At 41.7% G+C, this 23,373-nt stretch overlaps 1 protein-coding gene across 2 annotated transcripts in view; it reads right to left on the bottom strand.

Moving 5' to 3' along the window:
• Positions 1–23,373, bottom strand: part of PLXNA4 (plexin A4) — a 597,539-nt gene that overhangs the window by 117,313 nt on the left and 456,853 nt on the right. For both annotated transcript variants that reach the window (XM_089527462.1, XM_089527463.1), the window contains exons 9-10: positions 22,051–22,165; positions 10,679–10,879 (exon numbers count right to left, since the gene is read on the bottom strand). In XM_089527462.1, the coding sequence (XP_089383588.1) occupies positions 10,679–10,879; positions 22,051–22,165 (316 nt within the window). The remainder of the gene's footprint in view (positions 1–10,678; positions 10,880–22,050; positions 22,166–23,373) is intronic.

Raw genomic sequence — 23,373 nt, 5'->3', positions numbered from 1 at the left:
ACTAGCAAAATTAAATTTATACAGTCGGCCCTTCTTATACACTGATTTTTTTATACACGGATTTAAGCATACACGGTTTGAAAATGTTCCAAAAAAATATAAATTTACCTTGATGTTCCATTTTTTATTAGGGACACCATTTTGCTATGTCATTATACTTAATGGGACTTGAGCATACACGGATTTTGTTATACACGGGGGATCTTGGAACCAAACCCCAGCGTATAACAAGAATCCACTGTACCTTTAAATCACAGTATCATAAGCGCAGCCTAAATGTATTTACATTTACATACCTTTGTGTGATCTGAATTTGGTAAGATGTAAAGTTTTAAAGAAAGTTTTAAAAGAGTTTTAAAAAACGACTTAAAAACTAATGCTTCTCTTTTCTCCAACCACTGACCCTCACTTCACTCATTCCTTCTCTTCTGCTCAGCTCTGGGATTTTAAAGGGCTATGGGCAAATGCCATAACCCATTTCTGCCAATGAGCAGACATTTGGGAATCAGTGGTGTCCCCCCCCTTAAGGTATCACCTGGTGTGACCCACACTCCCCACACAGCCCTAGTGATGTCCCTGGGAAATTGCATAACTGTTGACTCAACAACCAACTCTTGAGTCAAGTATTCTACACAAGCTGGGATCACCAATAGGATTTCAGATGTGGTGTGTTTAGGACATTAATCATCAAATAAATAAATGGACTTTTCATGAGGTTGCGATGTTCCAGTTCTTTATTTAGCCTGCCAATGTTTGCATGGCGTTCTGGGTCTGTACTTTTACTGCCATTTAAATACGGAGAGAATGGCGTCTTAATTGCACTTGGTCCCGGACCAAATAGCGCTGAGACGAGGCTTAATTAAGCATTCTCTTGGATTTGGAAGGGAGCAAGTAGCCTTGTTCTTTTTGTTCTCCTTTTTTAAAAAAGAAGAAGAGATTTCGGTTATGCATGGCGCCAAGCTATTCCTCTGCACATCCCCCCAAATTGCTGACAGTTTGGCTGTTGCTCATCTCATTGTGCCAGATATCAGGACCCTTCCAGTTTAATTTATGAGCAGTGGCCTTCCAAAAACCAAATGTGCCATGCTGTATCATTCACATTATGAATAAGGAAGGCTGGGAATGTGTGTGCAAAAGCAGCAGTAGGAAGCTTAAGGGCTGCCTTCTGTTCAAATTTGGGACTGCATTAATTGTTCAGATTAACCTATCCTCTTGTTTTTATAGTCAGCGGCTGAGTACTTGCAACAGAGGTGTAGGTACAATGAGTGGCATCACTATGGTTGGCGTCACCCGTGAAGTAATTCATGGTATCTATCACTACCACCATTGACCTCCTCCCATACTATGCAATACAGAATCCTTTGGAAGGTTTTCTTTACTAATGTTACTCATAAATCATAATTCCTGTACAGTTGGCCTTCTGTATCCTCAGATTCTTTATCCAAGGATTCAACCATCCATTGTTTGAAAATGTATACATAATGTATTACAATATTATATAAAATATATAAAAATATATAAATTCTCAAAAGCAAACCAAGATTTTGACATTTGATGTAAGAGGAATCAATTTACTATATCACTGTATTTAATGAGGCTTGAGCACCCACAGATTTTGGTATCCATGGAGGATCCTGGAACCAAACCCCAGCGGATACCAATGGTCCACTGTATATCACTGTAATGACAACAGTTGTGACATAAAAGCCTTTAAATTACAACATCATAAGCATGACCTAAAGGTATTTGCATTTACATAGTTTCATGCGATTAAAGAGAAAAATTGCTAAGATGTTATGCTTTTAAAGAAAAAATTTAAATAATTTTTAAAATGTAAAAATTTAATTTAAAAATTGATTTAGAAAAAACCTCTGGGGCCTCTCCTTTCTTCTCCCACTGAGCCTTGCTCCATTCACCCCATCTCTTCCACTGAGCTCTCATGTTTTAAAGTGATGCAGGCAAATGCCATGACCCATTTCTGCTGAAAGGCAGATGTTTGGGGAGAAGTGGTGTCACCCCACTTTGGGTATCACCTGGTCCTGCACCCCCCTAGGTACTTCCTAGGTATGATATTGTCCTGGGTACAATATCATAGCAATGCTCTCTCTCCTGATCCAGTCCCTAAAACCCACTTTAAAAGCCAGCTAGTTGCACTGAGCACTGGTGAGTGGAGCACTGCAGGATGATGTGACCAACCCCAATCCCACCATAAGCAATGGGGTGACAAAGGATTATGACAGGATCTGTCAGAGACCCTTGCCTCTCCTCATCACATAGCACTCATTGGTGGAAGGGTTTAGGTTACACCATACTACAGCATCCCACTTCCCAGCAGTGGGTGTTTGCTTCTAAGCAGAAATGTAAAGAGTGTTGTAGTGGTTTGAACATTGGATTATGACTTTGGAGAATAAGGTCTGAATCCACACACTCAACCATGAAACCAACTGGATGGTCCTGGGCAAGTCACATTCTCTCAGCCTCAGAGGATGGCGACAGAAAATCTCCTCTGAAGAAACCTGCCCAGAAAACCCTGTGATAGGGTTGCCTTAGGGTTTCCATAAGCTGGAAATGATGTGAAGGCACACAGCAACAGAAGTGTTAGCTTTGTCTAATGCTGTCTCCTGCAGGTGCCACCAAATCTGAGAAAACTATTCGTTTGTTTCCATCAACAGTGCAAAGTGCTGGTTATGACTTAGAAAGCCCTATATGGCTCAGGTCCAGGCTATTTGGCAGACTGTATTTCATTCAATGCACGCTAAGACATTTTAATTTTATTTTAAAATAGAAAGCCTTTAAAGAATGGGCTGGGTGTTGTACTGTTTGAACTGAACAGTTTTTAAGAGCTTTTTATCTATTTAATTGCACTTTAGCCTTTTGACTTGAGGGTGAATTGTTTTCATATTGCAAATAGTTTAATTCTATATTTAATATTCACTTTTTGTACATTTTAACTGTATTTTTGACTTAAATTGTGAGCCGCTTTGAATCCCAATTTTTTTGGGAAAGTGGGACACCAACAAACATAACAAAACATCAACAACAAACTTTTGGTGGGCTCTGAACATATGGATTGGCACAAAGACATAGTTTAAATGCATGACTGGAAGGCTGTAGCAATGGAATTATTATCTATTGCTTTTCCAAAAGACTTGCTTTTCATTGTTTATTGTATTGCTTAATGATGGCATATACATTCTGTCAAGGCTTTCTAAACTAAGACAGTAAAGTACCTATCTAGTATTTAATTCTTGTCAGGAAATGCATGGTAAAGACGGCTCTGCATTCAAAACAACAAGCCCTGCTTCCACTTGAATGTCTCCCAAATAGGAGTGGGGTAAAGCAAACATTCCACCATTAGAGATGGAAAGAATCTTTGAACTCATTTGAAAAAGGTCCCAAAAGTGTTTGTGTATGTCATGAAACTGTAATGAAAAGAGTCCTGGACTGGCAACAATCTTCACACTTCAGGACTCTGTGCAAAATTTCAATGAGGTTGCTTTGCACTGAAAACAGTTTCTTCTGTGCTGGAAATAGTATTTCTGCTTAGAAATATCATTTTTTGCAAGGGAAATGCTGCTTCCTGCACAGAAAAATGCTGTTTACTGCACAACACACACATGCAAATATTGCAGAGTCCATCCAAAATTGCTAAAAGGTTTCGAAAACTACATAATATTTGAAGACTTTCTTGCAGTGAGAAGAAAATTGCTGCAATTCTTCATTGCTTTCTTTGAAAAGATCCCTTTTCAACATTGGACTATGCTCTGTAGGTTATCTATATTACAAACATATCTCAATTCAATACCATTATAATAGTCATGGCTGTATCCTAAGATATCCTGGGATTCATAGTTTAGGGAGGTGCTTAAAATTCTTTTTGAGAACTCTAGTGCCTGCCTAAAGAGGATTCTAAAGCCTCCAAGAAATGCTCGTCTCGCATTTTGAGCTATTGCAATGCTAGAACATGGGGGGGGGGGGGCTGAAAGAACATTTCATGGGGTGCAGAATTCCTATTTGGTAGGCAATGCCTTTGCCACCTCCCCATAGCTACACTTCTGCCCAGCTATAGAGATTCATATACCCCCATAGGTTCCCTTTCAGCTGGAGGACATAAAGATATAGGCTCAAGTCCTGAGGCCTTGAACAAGCAAGCCAGGCCAGAATATTCCCAACTGACTTCTTTTCATCTATTTATTTATAGAATCTAAGAACCAGAGTGGTGCAGTGGTTTGGGCTTCAGACTATGACTTTGGAGACAAGGGTTTGAATCTTGGCTCAGACATGTAAACCCATTGGGTGGTCTTGGGCATGTCACACTGTCTCAGCCTCAATGGCAAACTCCCTCTGAAGAAACTTACCAAGAAAACCCCATGATAGCTTCACCTTAGGGTCACCTAAAATCAGAAATGTCCTGAAGGCCCACAACAACAACAGAATCATAGAATCATATAGTTGGAAGACACCCCAAGGGTCATTCAGCCCAACTCCATGGACATGTCACAATCTCTCAGCCTCAATGGCAAATTCTCTCTGAAGAAATTTGCCAAGAAAACCCCATGATAGGTTCTCCTTAGGGCCACCTTAAGTCGAAAATGGCTTGAAGACCCACAACAACTACAGAACCAGAGAATCATATAGTTGGAAGACATTCCAAGGGTCTTCCAGTCCAACTCCATTCTGCCATGCAGGAAAACATAATAAAAGCACTTTTTCCTGTAGCCTGAATCCATTGCTCCATGTCCTAGTTTCTGGCATAACAGAAAACTAGCTTGCTCCATCCTCAGTATGACATCCCTTCAAATATTTAAACATGGCTATCATGTCACCCTTTAACCTCCTCTTTTCAGGCTGAACTTACCCAGTTTCCTAAGCCACTCTTCATAGGGCATGGTTTCCAGATCTTGTTTTATATCCCACTCTTCACCTCAAAATAATCTAATGTACTGCATTATCTCATTCATTTGCTGTGTTGCTTCCATTCCAATCCTGTCTCAGATTCCAGTCCCTGCACTACCTGCCACCTGGGGTTTGCTTTGGATGGGGGCAGAGTCCCCGAGATGAAGCCCTAGTGAGTTATTTAGTAACACATCCTCTACCTGGCAGGATTAATTAGCTCACACTCCATATCACACTTGGAGGAGGAAAAGGTGGTAGGTAATATATATTATTATCACACCGGGGGACTGATTGCTGCCTCGGCAGGCGCACATAGCAATGCAACCGATTTTAACGGAGAATCCAAAAGCTCCTTGCAGCATCAGAGTGACTGGAAGGCTCTTGCTTTACTTACAGGAGGAGGGGGATTACAGATGATGTAAATAGGGCCCCCAGATCTCAGGGGAGACCTCCAGTCCTTGGGGCTATGGGTGGAACTCCAGAGTGAGAGCATTGCCTTCACTGTTTTCTATTCATAGCAATCGTGGAAAAGTTTCTTTGGATACACCACCACTCCCATATGTTCTGAAAAATAGTGCTAAGAACAGAGCTGGTAAAAGATCCAGTGGGCTGTCTACCCCCAGCCCCTTTGTTGTTATCCACCCTCGAGTCGATCTCGACCTATGGCGACACTATAGATGAAACATCTCCAAGACTCCCTATACTCCGCTGCTCTGCTCAGGTCCTGCAAATTCAGACCCATGACCTCCTTAATATACCTCCATCCATCTAGTGTGTGGCCTTCCTCTTGCTCTGCTTCCCTTTACCTTTCCTAGCATTATTGTTTTTTCCAGTGAGTCGTGCCTCCTCATGATGTGGCCAAAGTACAACAGCCTCAGTCCAGTCATCTTGGCTTCCAGAGAGAAGTGTGTTTGACTTCTTGGCTGTCCGTAGCATCCTTAGCACTCTTTTCCAGCCTCACATCCCCAATGAATTAATTATCTTTCTATCCACTTTCTTAACTATCCAGTTCTCACAGCCATACATGGTAATAGGAAATACCCCCAGCCCCTGCTTTTCAGTTAAATACAAATTCCTCTGAGTAACTGGTTTTTGGAGTGTCCTCCAGAGGACATGTCCTCCATGGCAGGTAACAATGGCATCCAGGATCCTCAGTAGACCAAGATGATGGTCATGGTGATCATGGTCTTCATTATGAGTTTGTAGTTATTAAAGATGATCTGAAACCAAGACCAAGTCCTGCTTCCTTAAGAGGTGAGGCAGATGGTGACTGAAGATGGGCCCTTTCAACACTCACCCACACAGACAAGTCATGGGATGCCTTCCCCAAGGACATCTGCTTAATGCCTATTTTACTAGCTTTCCCGCTCTAGGTAAAGACTGGAGCTATTCTCTTGTGCTATTTAATGGATCATTTGTTTTACTCCTGCTGTTTCTCTCTCATTTTTATATTGCTGTTCCTTGCTGCTATTTTTTTTATCGCACTTGTTATAGTTGTTTTGCGATATATTTTTTTAAAATAATAGTTTATTGTTTTGATGTAGTTGCTATGGCAGCACTTGGATATAGAACAAAGGCTGAGCCTAGGAGAGGAGAGTGATGGCTGTTTGAAGGGGCCATAACCATTAAATTTGCAACTCTTCAGACAGCCATCCTCTGCAGTTAATCCAACTTTGGGGCAAGATGGATTCTAGGTAAAAGGGCTAGAAGAAACTACTGGAAAATTCTAGATTTTTAGATGTGGGATGCATCTGCACTGTAGAAATAATGCAGTTTGACATCACCTTAAGTGCTGTAGCTCCATGCTATGGAATCCTGGGATTTGTTGTTTTATAAGGTCTTTAGCCTTCTCTTCTAAAGAGCAATGGTGCCTCATTGTAGTTGTTGTTGTGTATCTTCAAGTTGTTTCCAACTTATGGCAACTCTAGAGTGAACCTATCATGGGATTTTCTTGGCAATATTTGTTCAGAGGTGATTTGCTGTTGCCTTCCCCTGAGGCTGAGAGCATGTGATGTGCCCAGGGTCACCCACTGGGTTTCACGACCAAGCTGGGAACTGAACCCTGTTCTCCAGAGTTGTAGTCTGACATTCAAATCACTACACCATGCTGGTGCCTCACAAAACTACAAATCCCAGTAGCATTGATCCTGGTTAATTAAAGTGGTGTCAAAATGCATTATTTCTACAGTGTAGATGCAGCCTTGATTACAATAGGTTAACAATAGATTACAGAAGGGGAAATACTTGCATAGACTGTGAGCCAATTAGAGTAAGAAAATATAATAAATAAGAAAAAAATAATGAAAAGTTGCTATGTGCGTTCAAGTTATTTTCAATTCATGGTGTCTCCCAAAAAAGAACCAACCACAAAGTTTTTTGGCCAAGATTTGCTCAAAGGGGATTTGCCATTGCTTTTCTCTGAGGCTGTGATTTGCCCTAGGTCATCAAGTGGGCTTTTCTCACATTTAGGACCCCTGGTGGTGAAGTGGTTAAATGCCAGTCCTGCAGCCACAAGTTTGTGAGTTCGATCCCAGGGCTCCAGGGTTCGATCCCAGGGCTCCAGCCTTCCATCCTTTCATAGGTCAGTAAAATGAGTACCCAGCTTGTTGGGGGCAATTGACTTACAGATTATAAACTGCTTAGAGAGTGTTGAGTTCACTGATCAGCGGTATAGAAATGCTATTGCTATAAATGCTAGCAATAGCATTTCTATGCCCCCCTCCCCCAGCCACAACATTGTACCTATCTTGAGGTTTGACTTGTTCAGAAATTGCAACAGAAATGCCCAAATGATGCCTACAGTGAGTGAAGCTGATTGCAGGAAATAATGATGCAAGGATCCAGTCTATGCAGCTTCTGCAGGAATTATTCCTCCTCTCTACAATTTCTTTTAAAAAATGCTTTGAATTAGTATTCATGGCAAGGAAGCCATGATGCGATGTGCCCCTGCTTCCTTTCTGTCTGAAGAATGACTTGGCTTGAGAAGGAAAAGGAGAGAGAGTGAAGTTTGCAAATTCAATTAAAATCTTTCAGCCAAGTCCTTTTCTTTGGAGTGTGTGTTGGCGGGGGGGGGGGTTACTGTTGAATGACAAGAAGGGACTTGGGAGGATAGTTGGATGCAGAAGGCATATAGAAAGTGTCTTCATGTGAGTGAAGGAGAAGGGATGGTTCATATCCCTACTGGTCAGCACAGTGAGGAGTCATCAGAGGTAAAGATGAGTGAGAATTTTGTTGCAATCCACTATTGAAAAGTATTTAGCCCCAATCACAAAGTTCTTCATATTCCAGTTGGAAAGAACTTGAGAATCTTTTCTTTAAAAAAAAAAACTGAATGCAGGAGAAACATTTCATCAGGTGACACTGATAGGTTCATCCATCCATTCATCCATCCAGGCCCGTGGCTTCAAGTGTTTAACTCTTAAATGTCTGGGGTGAAATCCCCATGAATTCAACCAAGTGAGGCTGTATCTGCACTGAAGAAGTAACCCAGTCTAACATTGCTTCAACTGCCATGGCTCAATGCTATGGGATTCTGGGATCTTTAGTTTGTTGTGGCAGCAGACAAGGTGAAATATCTCACAAAACTACAAATCCCAGAATTCCATGGCTTTGGCCCATGGCAGTTAAAGCAGCGTCAAACTCGATTATTTCTGCAGTGTAGATGCAGCCTTAGTCCTGGAAAAGGGTTGTCACTTCTTTTTCTTTCAGAGGCTCCTCATTCTTTAGCACTTATGTGCCAGGCAGGTACAACATCATCCTCTCCAAACTTGCCATGGGGTTACAGGAGATAACATTGTTTCATTCTATTTTTGAACTGTTGACAAGTTTCTTCCTATTCAGGATAGAGAAGAACTTGTGGTTTGGTGTGTGTGTGTGTGGGGGGGGGGGTTGTTGGGGGGGAGGGAACTGAATGCAAGAAAAAAGGAAATTATAAGACAATTATAAAAATTATAAGCAATCTTTCCCCATCCTTAGGAGAATCTCTAGTAATGTCTAAATAACAAAGTATGAGTTCCCAACTAAACATTAAGAAATTCTCCCTGATGGGAAGAGCTGTTCAGATGTGGAATAGTTTGGCTCAGAAGAAGCTGGTGTTTTCCCCACTGACAGAGGTTTTTAAGCAGAGACTGGAGCTCTACTTGTCAGGGATGCTTTAGCAGTGGATTCCTGCACTGACAAAGGGTTGGATCACAAGGCTATTGGGATCCATTCAAACTCCATGATTCTATGAACCCATGGCCTTATCGGCAGACATTAACAGGTGGCACCAGACCTATAGAGGGAATGAGACACTGTAGAAATAATGCAGTTTGACACCACTTTAATTGCCTGGGACTCCATCCTACAGAATCCTAGGATTTGTATCTTTCTGAGGCACTAAGATTCTTTGGCAGAGAAGGCTAAATACCATGTAAAATTATAGAACCTAAGATACCATAGGATGGAGCTGCAGGAGTTAAAGTGGTGTCAAACTGCATTGTGTCTATGGTGTAGATGCACTCTGAATCATGTAAACTCACAGCCTTTCTCCGGCCTATGGCATTTTATATGACACAGACCCAGCTAACATGCCTCCAGTGTCATTGTTATTATCTGCCCTGGTCACTGCTTTGCACATGCAGCTAAGTATTATATGCTTCTCACCACGTAACCAGTAGCCCTGGTGACTTTGCAAGCCAAAAAAGTATCTAGACTACTGAGTCAATGACAAATATACTTCCAGACAAGTACATAACAAGATTGCATACACAGTTCTGTATGAACACACTCTGTTCCAATAACTCCCTTTATTTTGTCAAACTAAGGTTTCCCAGTTCCCAAACACATGTGCAGAGAGCTTTAGGACAAATGTACAGTTAGCAACAGAATATGTTTGGGGGACAGACAAGCATTCCATCCTGCGGGCCTACGTCTTCCATGTAGTAGAGCTCAGATTTACTGCCTAAGTGAGAACTAGGTTTTAACATGTCCATGTAAATATTTGAAACACTGGATCTGCAGGAATTCAAATGCAAACAGAACCAAACTGCATCTCCCAAACTAATGCACAGCTTGGAATGAAGCACTCCACCAGCTTTCACACTTTCCGGTTCAAAATAGTATCCAGCTCAGTAATAAACTACTATTTTGAGAGGAAGTATTTTAAAAGACATCTTTTCAGAGTGCATTTTGGAACATTTCTTTTTTTCCCCCCTAAAGAACTCCACAGATTACTGCAGAAACAGGACAGAACAGACTGATGGGTGAACACACAGGGAAGTGTCACAGGAGAGATAAGGACCGATTTAACTGCACAACCATGAGTAGTGTGTCTAAGAAAACAATAGAATCTATGTCATCTTTCTTCAACCTCTGGGCCAGCCCAAGAACCATACTGCTGGTGGCTTCCAGGTCAAAGGGATGGTAGATCTGCTGTAGTCCAAACTTTAAAAGAGCTATCCATGGTAACCCTGCGTAAGTCCAGCACTGTGGACAGTTGTTTTATTAACTGGATTGAAACCCAGGGCAGATTCAACATCTTCAGAACACAAAGCTACTACGCAGGACATTTTGTTAGCTGATGTGAAGCAGCTCATGAGATTCCTGCCTTTACCGAAGTCAAAGGGCATAATAACCCCAAAAAAGCCAGAGGCCATGCCTCCTAACATCTCCATGGCCACACACACACACACACACACACACACACACATCAGTGTCATAGAATTTCCTTTTGGAACCATAACATTACCTACCCCAGCCTCATTCCTCCCTTCCCCTTCCGGCAGCAACAGAGCTTACTCACGGAAGTGTTCTGGCACTGGACACTGGAGCTATTGAACCGCAAGGCTGGCACCCGCTTCTCATTGCCTTGGATGTTGATGATGCACTCGTAACCTCGCTGGCCTGACTGTGGCTGGGGCAAGTTCTTGGCCTTGAGCGTGATGGGTTTGACAACTTCCACAGGCACCAAGATCTTGTTGACATGCAGCAGCTGGGGGCAGTCCTGCAGAAAGGGGGAAGATGGGAAGGAAAAAAGAAACCATCCCAGGCAGTTAGGAAATATATAAGACCAGAGGAGGCACATATTGTTTCCTTTGGCTTTTGAAGCACACACATTCTCCATTTTTTGTTTTTTTGGTCCAGAAAAGTAATTGACTAAGGATGTAATTAATCACCTATTTAGTTCCTGCATGCAAGAACAGATCATTTCTGTTATTTTCTCCTTGCTCCACAAGACTATGAAGATTTCCATGCAATCCCTTCCCTCTATTAGCATACATTACACCCATCTCACTGGGTATGGGTCTCATAATTAATATCTAGTGTCAGGCATGATTTTCAAAGGTCACTATGATCTTTGGGCACATGCAAGGAGTCACACTGACCAAAGGACTTGTGGGAGACCTAGCTAGGACTAAAATAAATGCTAAATGGGTTTGCTGCTTACTCCATTCCCCCCCCCCCCCCCGCCTCAGGCTATTCACATTTCTGCTCACAATGGAGAAAAAGCAAGCCCCATTGCAAAAACAGTCAAAAACCATGCTTTCCACCTCACCCGAGCCTGTATTCTTGTTCACCCTTCTTGTCCAACTATCCAGGGATTCTCTCAAATCCAATCAATGTCCCTGATCCGTCCCTTTTGTCAATCCCATAGGAAAACCATAAAAGACTTTGTAACACAGTGTGGTAACATCAAGCATCCCTCAAAGGTATCAAATAAATAAATAAATATCATCCCCAGCTCTCGCGTCATGTATGCACAGAGGGTCCCTCTCACTTACTGTGTTGCCCTCAGAGCCATTCTCCATTTTCTATGAACCTATTTTCAGGACTGTAATTCAAATTTTCTTGCTATTCAACTTTCCACACCATTCTTTCTGATAGCCTTGCATGCTTCCTAAGATTGCATTGGTTGTACAGTCAGCCCTCTATATCAGCGAGCTAGCCATCCATGGAATGGAGCATCCACAAATGGCCCCGTCCCATTTTTGTCAATGGTGATGTGTGTATACCACTGCGTCAATGCAGCCACATGCATGTCAACATCCATTGATGGTAATGGGCCTTGGGGTCCCATGTTTTTTGGGCATGTGCAGGGGGCTATGGAACCGACCCCCCACCCCAAAAAATGGGGGCTGACTGTATGTTTGTGTGCATCTTTGCACATTTCTAAATAAAACCCTTCTATATTCATTGGCACTGGAGTCTCTCTGCAGTTATGCACAGGTGGAAAGATCCCTGGAGTTACCCTCTTCTTGCAGGCCTCCTTTTTGAGCTACAATTTCCCCCCAAAATCTAAGGAAACCATGACATTGCTGGTGGGGACCCCTAGGTTCCGCCTCACCTTTTCGGGTACCATATCTCTGCTCTGGCACCCAGTTGTGGTTCAAATAATGTCACTGCTAGTGTTATTCCATTGGCAAGATTAGTCAATTGTATCCAAATCAGCACATGTACATGGTTTTAAATTGCCTTCTATGGTTTTAACCAGATTAGACTGTTTTCTTTTAACTTGTCCAACTTTTTAATATGCTTTCAGTCTGTTTAATTTTTTAAAACTGTTTAAAATGAGTTAAACTGATTTCATTGGAGTTCACTGCCACAATCATAACTCCCTCCCCAGCCTACTTTGCCAGGCATCAGCTGCAAGGAGAGAAGGAGGTTCATTTGGCCAGTGATCAAAATAGGGTTGAATGACATTTCCATCTGGTTGGGTGGATAGGGAATCAGGCCAGGAGTAGTTAGTTAAATATACTAAGTATATTCATAGTAGCTGGTACAGAATTCAAACCACTGTTTCCAGAGTAGAAACTATGTTTTTCTCAAAGAAAAATGTGTTTTGCTCCTTAGAATAATTCCTCCACAACAATTTGGGCCACTGAATATGGGAAGAATACCTCGGAGGAATATGAAATTGCTCCCACAGTGTTAAGAAAACAACTGTAATCGAGCTCTCTTGTCATGTGAGGACAAGATAGTAAAGCATTTACATCCCTAGTCTGGGATGCTTAATGGCAAAGTGACAGACCAGCAGAGTCTGAAAGAGAAAGAGAAAGAAAGAAAGAAAGAAAGAAAGAAAGAAAGAAAGAATCCTGGGATTTGTATTTTCTGAGGCACCAGCATTCTTTAGCAGAGAAGGCTGAAGACCTTGTAAAACTACAAATCCCAGGATTCCATAGGATGGAACTCCAGCACTTAACGTGGTGTTGAACTGTCTTATTTCTACAGCATAGAGGCACCCTTCCTTAGACAAGGGCTGCACCCTCATTGCAGAAATAATCCAGTTTGGCACCACTTTAACTTCCATGGCTCCATGCTATGGAATCCTGGTATGTGTAGTTTGTTGTGGCACCAGAGCCCTCTGACCCAGAAGGCTAAATGTCTCAGAAGAGCCTATTTTAGAAGCAGGATTGAAGTTTTTTTAGTACTATAGTGGGAGAGAAGAAACTTGCACAAAGGGAATAATTTTAGTTCAGATTATTAGTTCAGATTAACGTTTTCCAATCAGGACAGAGAAACCTTGGAGTTAGAAAAGTCCAATGCAGGAGGAAGCATGACGGATGGATTGTCCCATTCCTAGTTCAAAGAAGCTGGAGGACTTGGCCCCCTAAAATATTTGCTGGCTGCTATTTGGCGCTCTGGCTTGGTTCCTCACCCGTCGTGCCAGCACCACATAACCTTTCTGATCATACTTGTTTCAAATTCATTAACAGGAGGCCATTGCAGCGGACCCCATAAAGGATTCGTTAGCATATAAAAAGGTTTGAGGCTATGTTAGGAAGTTCATTATAGATAATTGAAGAGGCGAGGGCCATAAAAAGGCAAATTCCTCCTTAGGATGTATGACTTTATCTGATTGACCTAATGGACTTCCTAATTGAAATTTAAATAGGCTATTTCTCAGAAAGAGCGAAAGAACTGAACTGGAGGGGTCTCGCCTTTTATGTCCCGAGTTCGAGTCTCTGGATGGTTTGAGATTTAGAAAGTATAATGTGCAATAACCTTATAACCGAAGGGAAGTCAGGATAGCTCTCTTGCTTTTGAATGCCAGTGGACAAGTAAGATGGTGTTGTTTTAATGGGGGTTTGGGGCTATGAGCTGTGTTCTAGAATAGCTTATTCCTGATGTTTTGCCAGCAGCTGTGGCTGGCATCAAGCAAAAGTTAGGAATAAACTCTTCTAAAATACGGCCTCATAGCCTGAAAAATCCACAAAAAACTATGGATGCTGGCCATGAAAGCCTTCGACTTCACATAAGATGGTGATGTTTCACATCGACTTTGCTTCTGCCATTGTAATTATCGTTGTGTTGTTATGTGACTTCAAGTCAATTCCAACTTATGGCAACCTCCTCTTAGGGTTTTCTTTGCAAGATTTAAACAGAGAGTGGTTGATAGTGCCTTCATTGGGGGTTGAGAGAGTGTGACTTGCCCAAGGTTATCACATGATGGCTGCATTGTGCTGTTCTTTTATGTTTCTTTAAGATATGGCACAGAAGTGACTAGAGATTTTTGCCCAGTGAGGACCAGCCATATTCAGTTCAAGATGATGGAAGTAGAGTCCAAATGTAAAGGAATGGCTTCTTTAGTAGTACGAAACTGAGAACTGACACAGACATTAAAGCAGAAATCATTTGATAAATCGGAAGCAGAATAGGACCTATTGATAACTTCTTTGAAAAATGAATGGGGTAATGAATTTGTAATTGGCTTAGATTGAGCTATATTGATAGGTAGATACCAAAGACGTCAGAGATATATAATTTGGAGATGCGTGAGAAGTGCTGCAAGATAAGTAATGAAAAATGACAGGATAACAGCAAAAATAAAATAAAATAATAAAATAATAAAAAAGGGTCTAGAAAGTTTTGTTTGTTACTGATGTGACGTTTTTGTTGTTGGTTTCTAAGTTTTTTGCAAGTTTGTTTATAGTTTCATGATTTATGTTTTATGCTGGTTTATGTTTATGTTTATATGGATATGGATGTGTTTTAAAGAAAATAAAATAAAAGATAAAAGGGGAGGGGGTTATGGAAGTAGAGTTGTGAACATGGTGCTCCTGCACATGAATGCCCAATGTACATGGATGTGCACTGATGGGAATTGCTCATTCCCCATGAATGTGCCTTTTGCAATGCGCAGGCCAGATGCGTATGCCCATTTGGCATTGCAGTTCACTAACAAGATGGCATTGCTTAACTCCATGAGCCGACAGTTACCTTCCACCTCCTTGATGCAAGGTTGCAGCTTTTATTTTCAAATATGGAAGGGCTGTGGCTTGTTTTCCAAAAGGAAGAAAGAAAGACAACATGAAAAAGAGGCAACTAATGTACTGAGCGGAGGAGAGGAGAGGCAGCAATAAGCCTGCCTTCTATTGCACATTGCAGCAGATTTACAACTCATATGGTGTTTATGTTATTACAGTACTAATTCCCATGGTCATAAAATTATATTTACATTTTATATCACAGAGCGGGTGGAGGGATGGAGGGAGGGAGATGGGGAAACCCTAAAGCTCTTATTAGAACATAAAGCAAAATCAGGTCAATGATACACAGAAAGGATTTGGGGTGTGTGTGTCTGTGTGTGTGTGTGTGTGTGTAAAATTTGTTGCATTTTTTCCAGTCTCACTATTCCTCTCCCCACCTCATGACCCCCCACCACCACCATACGCCACGTCCAAAGTTACACCATTCCCAAGTGTAATCAAACCAGCTCAGGAGAGACTCCAACTGGTCAAAGAATCCTTTAACGCTCCATCTATTTTATCTGCATTTCCTAAAAGTTTATGGCTCCATTAGCTTGATGGATGACGTACATATTTATTGGCACAGCAGAAGTAATAATAGAGAAAGAAAATGCCCATAACCTTAAAAGGTAACTGACAAAGAGCAGGCTGCCAAGGGGATTTATGGAAAGCGTAAATGTCTGGAGATAACAACAGAATAATTGAGTATTGGCCTACTGGAGGCTGGGAGATGCTCCATCCTAGTTAAGAGTCTGTCAGGGATTCCATTCCATAAAACCCATTTTATTTCCTTTGTTTATTTTTTAGTACTGGAGAAAGGTGGCTGTGAGCAAAAGCTCTAGAACGTCACTGTCTCTCTACTTCCAAGACCTGGCTGCTTTGGTTGGCAATAGTGGAAATGACATCAAGATCCCGCATCAGATGTTTTGATTCTTAATTTTATAATGTCATATGAAGCATCTGCATTGCAGAAATAATCCAGTTTGACACCACTTTAACGGTCATGGCTCAGTGCTATGGAATTCTTGGATCTGTGAACTGTTGTGGCACCAGAGCTCTGCTCTGATCAACAAGCTACAGATCCCACAGTTCCATAGCATTGAGCCATGGCAGTTAAACTGGTATCAAACCAGATTATTTCTACAGTATGGATGCAGCCATAACTATATTCCTGAAAAGATACACCATGCTTTTAGAGAATTGTGAGAATGTGTATCAAGGTGTCCTGATGGTGTCCTGTTGTGCAATGGGTGTTCGCTACATTCCATAAATCCTGCAGCATTCTGATGCCTATTCCCCAAGTCCCATAGTGTTCTGGTGGCCATTGTGCAATTAGTCCCATAGCACAATGGCCATGGTCTTGCATTTGGGCAATGAACCCAGACATGTAGCTATGTCTGTGCTCCTTTCCTGTGAATATGAGCACTGTTCAATGTCTCAATTCAACTTTTATAGAATCCTGGATTTGGAAGAGCCAACAAATGCCATCCAGTCCAACCTCCTGCCATGCAGAAATACACAATCAAAGCACTCCCAGTAGATGGATTTCCAGCCTCTATTTAAAAACTCCCAAAGAAGGAAACTCCACCACACTACAAAGCAGTGTTTTCCACTATCAAACAGCTCTTATTGTCAGAAGAGGGCAACCAAAATGGAGAAAGGTCTGGAAAAAATCCTCTATGAGTGGCTTAGGGAGCTGGGTATGTTTAGCCTGGGGAAGAGAAGATTAAAGGGTGACATGATCGCCCTGTTTAAACACTGGAAGGGATGTCATGTTCAGCATGGAGCAAGCTTGTGCTTCAGAGACTATGTCACAGAGCAATAGATTCAAGCTATAGGGAAAGAAATTGCACCTAAACCTTCAGAAGGATTTTCTGACAGCAAGAGCTGTTTGACAGTGGAAGATGCTCCCTTAGAGTGTGGTGGAGTCTTATCCTTTGAAGGCTGGATGGCCATCTGTTGGTTGCTTCTATCTCTTTTTTCAGTTTGGACTGCCTTATCATAGGGTTTCAAGGCACAAAGCGTCAGTAGTAGTTTACCATTGCCTTCTTCTGTGCAGTCCCAGCTCTTTAAGAGTTAGCTACAGTGTCACTGTGGTTGTCTCCGAGAAATCCTCTGCCAATGTGTCACCCTCTCACTGACTGCTGCCCAGTAGCTGCTTGACACATTTAGTTTGGCTCCTTGGCAAAAATCCGTCTGATGTGGAAGAACCAACCAGCAGCATTGCTGCCATCAGCATGGCCTCTTGCCTCAAAGGGGCATGCAATCTCACAGCTGTGGAAAAGCAAAGTGCCGCTCCTTTTAGCACCAGCAAAAAAGAACCCTTGTCCCAGCAGTAGCAGCTTTTCAGAGTGCCATGATGCTCCCCACTGTGCAGTTTGTCAGTGTGTCAGTGTGTCATTTATTGTGGAGTTGAGTCCAAGTCAAGTCATTGAAGTGACTTAAATCTGAGTCAGTTGACTCAAGTCATCATCATTGCCAACAACCATGCTGGCTAGGAGTTGTAGCCCACTGTGTGTGTGTGTGTGTGTGTGTGTGTATACAGTACACACACACACACACACACGCCATCTTTCCCAAGCTCTGGTTTTTCTGCACCTGTTACCATTCCTGATTCCTCCAAGAAGCATCTGCTCCTTGAGCCCAAGCAAGCCGGTCGATCTCAAGTCCTTAAGTGGGCGCTTTTGGGTAAAGAAGACACAAAGGAAATCAGTGCATTTGAACTTGAAGGGCCTCTTGAAGGGCTGGTAACACGCAGCAGCTGTTCCCAGGAATCGCAGTGTGTGGGAGCTGCCAAATCTTGTGAGGCATTAATATCTGAAGCTGTCCTTCTTTTATGTGGCCCAGAGCATGAATGAGCTGGCATTAGATGCTCGTAGTGTGCAAATGTGCCTGGTTATTTTTTATTTCTTCATTCCTTACCCCTTCCTTTCTTCCCTTGCTCTTTCTTCCACTTTTTTTTTTTTTTTTTGGCGACAGATGAAAAAAAGGGGAAAAAAAAACCTTTTCATGCTTTCTTTCTCTTTTTTTGATGGGGGGAAAATGCCGAGGCACCTGAAAACAGCCAAGCGTGGAAAGATGAAAATCCCCTTCAACGTAATTAGATGATTAAGTACCTTTTAAGCCTGGGACCTAACAGATTGGTTATCTGGAGTTGCTCTTTTTACATTCCAAGCTTTTCTTCTCTACTTACCACCTTCCCTCCTACCTTTTATACCTCCCCCCCAATCCCTCCGCCATCCTCCCCGCACAAAGCCGAAATCCCTTTCAAGGCTCTGAACAAGATACTGTTCATCTCACACAGCAAAAGAAACACGTACACACCGAATAAGACTTAATCCTTTATCCCATCAATTCAAGCCAGCCTAGTCACCGTGAGCTGGATATGCCAGCAATATCAGCATGGGAACTGCAGGGGGAAATGGATCTTGGGGTGGAGGGGGGTGGGAAACAGTGGGATAGGCATGTTCCTCAGTTGGGCTCTACCTCATCCCCAAGGGCCAAATGAGATGTAAGACCTAGTATTTATCTTTTTAATGTACAGTAGGCCCTTGGTATCCACTAGAGTTGAGTTCCAGGAAACCCCGCTAGGGTACCAAAAACCATGGATGCTGAACTCTCATTATATACAGTGGAATAGTAAAATATAAAATCAAGGTTTACTATTTGGAATGTGTGTGTGTGTGTGTGTATTTGGAATACAGTGGGCCCTTGATAAGCCCTGGGGTTTGGTTCCAGGACCCTCCATGGATGCCAAAATCCATGGATGATCAATTCCCATTAAATCCAATGGCACAGTGAAATGGTGTTCCCAGTGGCATCATTGGGGGTGTGGGAGGTGTGGACCACACCAGGTGACACCTTAAGAGTGACACCACTGCTTCTCAAGCATCTGCCTTTGGGCAGGAATGGCATTTCACCTGTATCCCATTAAATTGCTGAAGCGATGGTGTGAGTGGGGTGAGGCTGAGTGGGAGAAGAAAGGAGAGGCCCTAGGTTTTTAAAAAAATTAAATTAAATTTTTAAATTAAAAAAAATGTTTAAATTTTTTAAATTATTTTAAACTTTCTTGAAAAACATCACCTTTTACCAAATTTTCACTTCAATCACATGAAATGATATACATGTAAATGTACTGAGGTTGTGCATATGATACTGTAATTTAATGCTATAATTTTAATGTAGCAAGTTGTTTTATCATCCACCTCAACATTAGGAGGAACCTCCTGACAGTAAGAGTTGTGACAGTGGAACAAACGCCCTCGGAGAGTGGTGGAGTTTCCTTCCTTGGAGGTTTTTAAGCAGAGACTGGATGGCCATCTGTTGAGGATGCTTTGATTGAGAGTTCCTGCATGGCAGAATGGGATTAGACTGGATGGCCCTTGGGGTCTCTTCCAACTCTATGACTCTATGATTCTATATGTCACAACTATTACTATTACTGTCAGTGATATGCAGGAATTACGATTAATGAGCAGTATTAGAAAAAAGCCACTAAAGATGCTGTATAGTGTGGGTTGGAAAGAGGTCAATGCGGGGATGACAGCATGATCACCAGGTGATGACAACCTCAGTGGTGCTTTCCATCCCACTGGATGTCCCTTATATAAAATAGCAAAATCAAGGTTTGCTATTTAGGATTTATATCTTTTTGGAACATTTTCAAGCCATGGATGCTTGAATCCATGGATAAAATATCTGTAGATGTAGACGGCTGACTGTATTTTCAGGCTGTGGATAGTTGAGTCTGTGGATAAAGAATCCATGGAGATAGAGGGCTGACTGTACATCTATTTTGTCCATGGGGTGAAAGAAAGCAGGATAGGAAGTGAAATGTTCACACAACACCCAGAATACAGCTGGGGGCTTAACATTTGCAATTGGACTTTTTTACTACCTTGTGCAGGGAGGTTTCCAAGACCTCCTTGTGCAAGGGTTTCCCTAGGTTGTGCAACAGTCTGCAGCACTCCTGGAAAGCTACATGGACATAACAATCGAACTCCCTTCACCAGTTTGCAGGCCTCAGATCCCTCTGCAATTTTGCTGAGTTACACAGATATACAAAGCTCTATTGGAACCAGGATTCACAGAGTTAAAGTTCCAGGATTTGGGGATTGCATTTGTTTGTTTGTTTGCTGCCTTTCTCCTGGAAAAGGACCCAAAGTGGCTCACAGATAAAATTGGTTAAAAACTTTACAATAAAAATGTAAAAATGGTTGTAATCCGTGGCACCCACTGGGGTTTGATGTCCAGGATCTTCTGTGGATATCAAAATCCATGGATGCTCAAGTTCCATTATATACAATGGCATTTTAAATTGGCATCCCTTATATAAAACTGCAAAACCAAGGTTTGTTTTTTGGAATTTATATGTTTTTAAAAATACTTTCATGGTTGAAACCATGGATAAGGAATCCATGGACACAGAGGGGTGACTGTACAACTCCCAGTAGTCATGCTGGCTCAGGGATTCTGGACTAATAGTCCAGAAAGTAACTTTTCCATGAATTGCTACAGTCATTATTTCACTAGAACAATTGGTTTTCATGCTCATCAGCCTTGGTTTCTAGTTTAGCCTTTTAAAGATCTGTCAAAAGTGCTGAGCTATTTTTCTCAAATGGGTTCAGCACACTGGTTAGTTCTTAAAGTCCAAGTTAAAACCAGGAACAGATTTATTGCCCTACCTACATAAGAGTCACCATTCACTAGAGGTTTCGAATGGGAAGTCTGGCAATAGGGATTATGGGTTACTTAAAGCATTGCTTTAAATACTGCTTATGGAAGTTAGAGCTTTCTTTATGCTTATTGGTACATTACAAATATAATGCAAGACAATGCAATGCTACGTGATTTAATGCACTAACAGTCTACTCCTCCTCTTCATCTTTTTTGGTTAAGAAAGTATGAATTATACATGAAACATGGTTCTGGCTTTCTCTATTTGCACACTCCCTACTTTTTCTAGCTCTATATAACCACAATGCCTTCTACAAAGCACCTCTGCTAAGTGTATTTCAAACCATCAGGCGCAGTTTTCAAAAGCCAATCGGGAAGTGAAATTATGCGTCAAGGTGAAGCATTCCTGTCACAAATCATCCCACCATATTGTCAGCCTGTTTTGATTGCGTTCAACGCCAGGAGCATAAATATCCTTGCTTTATTGCCAAGCTGAAGTTTTTAACAATATGGAAAACATGGCTTTTTTGAAGTTTGGGCTATGAGCAACCACTGAAAATTGGGATCTTTTATTCAGGACAATCAAACTCAATGTGGTGTTGTGGTTTTGAGTGCTGGACTAGGACACTGGGAGATCAGGGTTTGAATCTCTGCTCAGCTATGGAAACCGACTGGGTGACCTTGGGCAAGTCATAAGACTTTATCACATGGGGAAAATCGAGGGTTTAAACAGTGATTATCCCATGAAAATCACGCAATTGCAATTAACATTTTTATACAAGGTTGTGATTAAAGTGCCATCATCCCAGGAATAAACAGGCAATAAACAGCAACAAATCCAGTAAATGATTTGTTGCTGTTTATTGCCTGTTTATTGCTTGTTTATTCCTGGGATAATGTCTTTAATCATGATGTGTGTGAAAATGTTTAATTGCAATTGCACAATTTTCACAGGGTAATCGCTGTTTAAAGCCCCGAGTTTCCCTGTGTGATAAAGTCCATACTCATTGCTCGTTGATTTGCATGCAAACTATCTGATTCTTGCAGCTGTCTTCTGGGGCCAGGAAATGAAAAGACATCCAGTACATGCATTTTCATTCACAGTCCTAGAGACTACAAATTGAATACTCAGTGAGCTCTCATCTTCCTCTGTCTCACCCATCCCCTTTCACGTCTTTTGCCTCCCTTAGATGTATGTACTTAAGGACCCTTCAGAAGATTTCTGTCTTTTATTAAAAAAAACCTTTCCTACCTCTGGCAGCTTGACCCGTCCTTCCAGGAAATGGCAATTACGGGGGTCATGAGTACAAACATGGCGATATTTGCACCAGTGGCATCGGTAAGGACTTTCCACACAGGACAGGCATCTGAACAACAACAAAAAAAGTATATTAGAGAGGAAAATTGAGAGACCAGATAAGAAAAGTGTTGAAAATTTCCAGGTACATGTTTTTATTTATTTACTAACTAAAGAGTACTTGATGTTTCCCAGTCCATATTTGATATCCCAGAAGGAGTTTGGGATATTGGGGTAGTGGGGTATGTTTGAGTCTCTTGCTTTCTTGTGCCCCCCTTTTGCCTCTGATATCTTAGCAGTAGTGCCACAGAGAGCCTTCTTCCATTTTCTTGCCCATAAAAAGAATAATTTCTCATCCACTTCTCCCCAAGGCTTGAGGTGGGGTACAACACAGATGAAAACACATAAAAACCATTTAAACACCAAGGTTAAAACACATAAACAAAGGACACACTAAAATCATCCAAACTTAAAATGAAAAATAAACCAATATACAATTCATAGTTTAAAAAACTGGGTAGGCCTGCCGGAAGAGACAGGTTTTCAATATTCTCTTAAATTCAGACAGCATGGTTAAATGTCAAATCTCTCCTGGCAGGTCATTCCACAGTCTAAGGGTGGCCCATGAAAATGTCCTCTGGGTAACAGTTGCCAGTCTAGTCCTATCAGAAAGAAGATTTGAGTGTATGGGGTGGATTATATGGGAGAAGGCGATCCTTTAGGTAACCTGGATCCAAACCATGTAGGCCTTCAAAGGTAGTAGCCAACACTTTGTACTTTACCTGGAAACTAACTGGCAGCCAGTGGAGTGATTTTAATAGTGATGTGATATGCTCACCACTAAATGACCAGCCTGGATGCCATGTTTGGAACTAACTGAAGTTTCCGAACTTGGAGCAAAGGTAACCCAATGTACAGCACATTGTAGAAGTCCAGTGCACACACTACCATCTTTAGGTCCTCCAACTCTAGGAATTGGTGCAGCTGGTATATCAGCCAAAGTTGATAATAAGCATTCCTGACCACTGTGTCTATCTCAGGTGACATTTGAAGAGATCAATCCAAGAGCACTCCCAAGCTGCAAACACAGTCTTTCAGGTACAATGTAACCCCCATCCATAACTGGTTGACACAACTGGTTAAAAACTCAGGAATCTCAGTCTTTTCCTGTTTTCCCAATCCATTCTCTGCTGCAGGAAGCTAATAGAGACCTCTCTCCTATTTTCTCATTAATCATTTTACTAATCATGTTTCACCCTTCCTTTATTTTCCCATCTT

This window comes from Sceloporus occidentalis, unplaced genomic scaffold, assembly GCF_023333645.1.
Source record: "Sceloporus occidentalis isolate IW3139 unplaced genomic scaffold, rSceOcc1.0.p SCAF_5, whole genome shotgun sequence".
Lineage (NCBI taxonomy): Eukaryota > Metazoa > Chordata > Lepidosauria > Squamata > Phrynosomatidae > Sceloporus > Sceloporus occidentalis.
The sequence above is the reverse complement of the archived record's forward strand: the minus strand, read 5'-3'. Positions and strand labels throughout refer to the sequence as shown.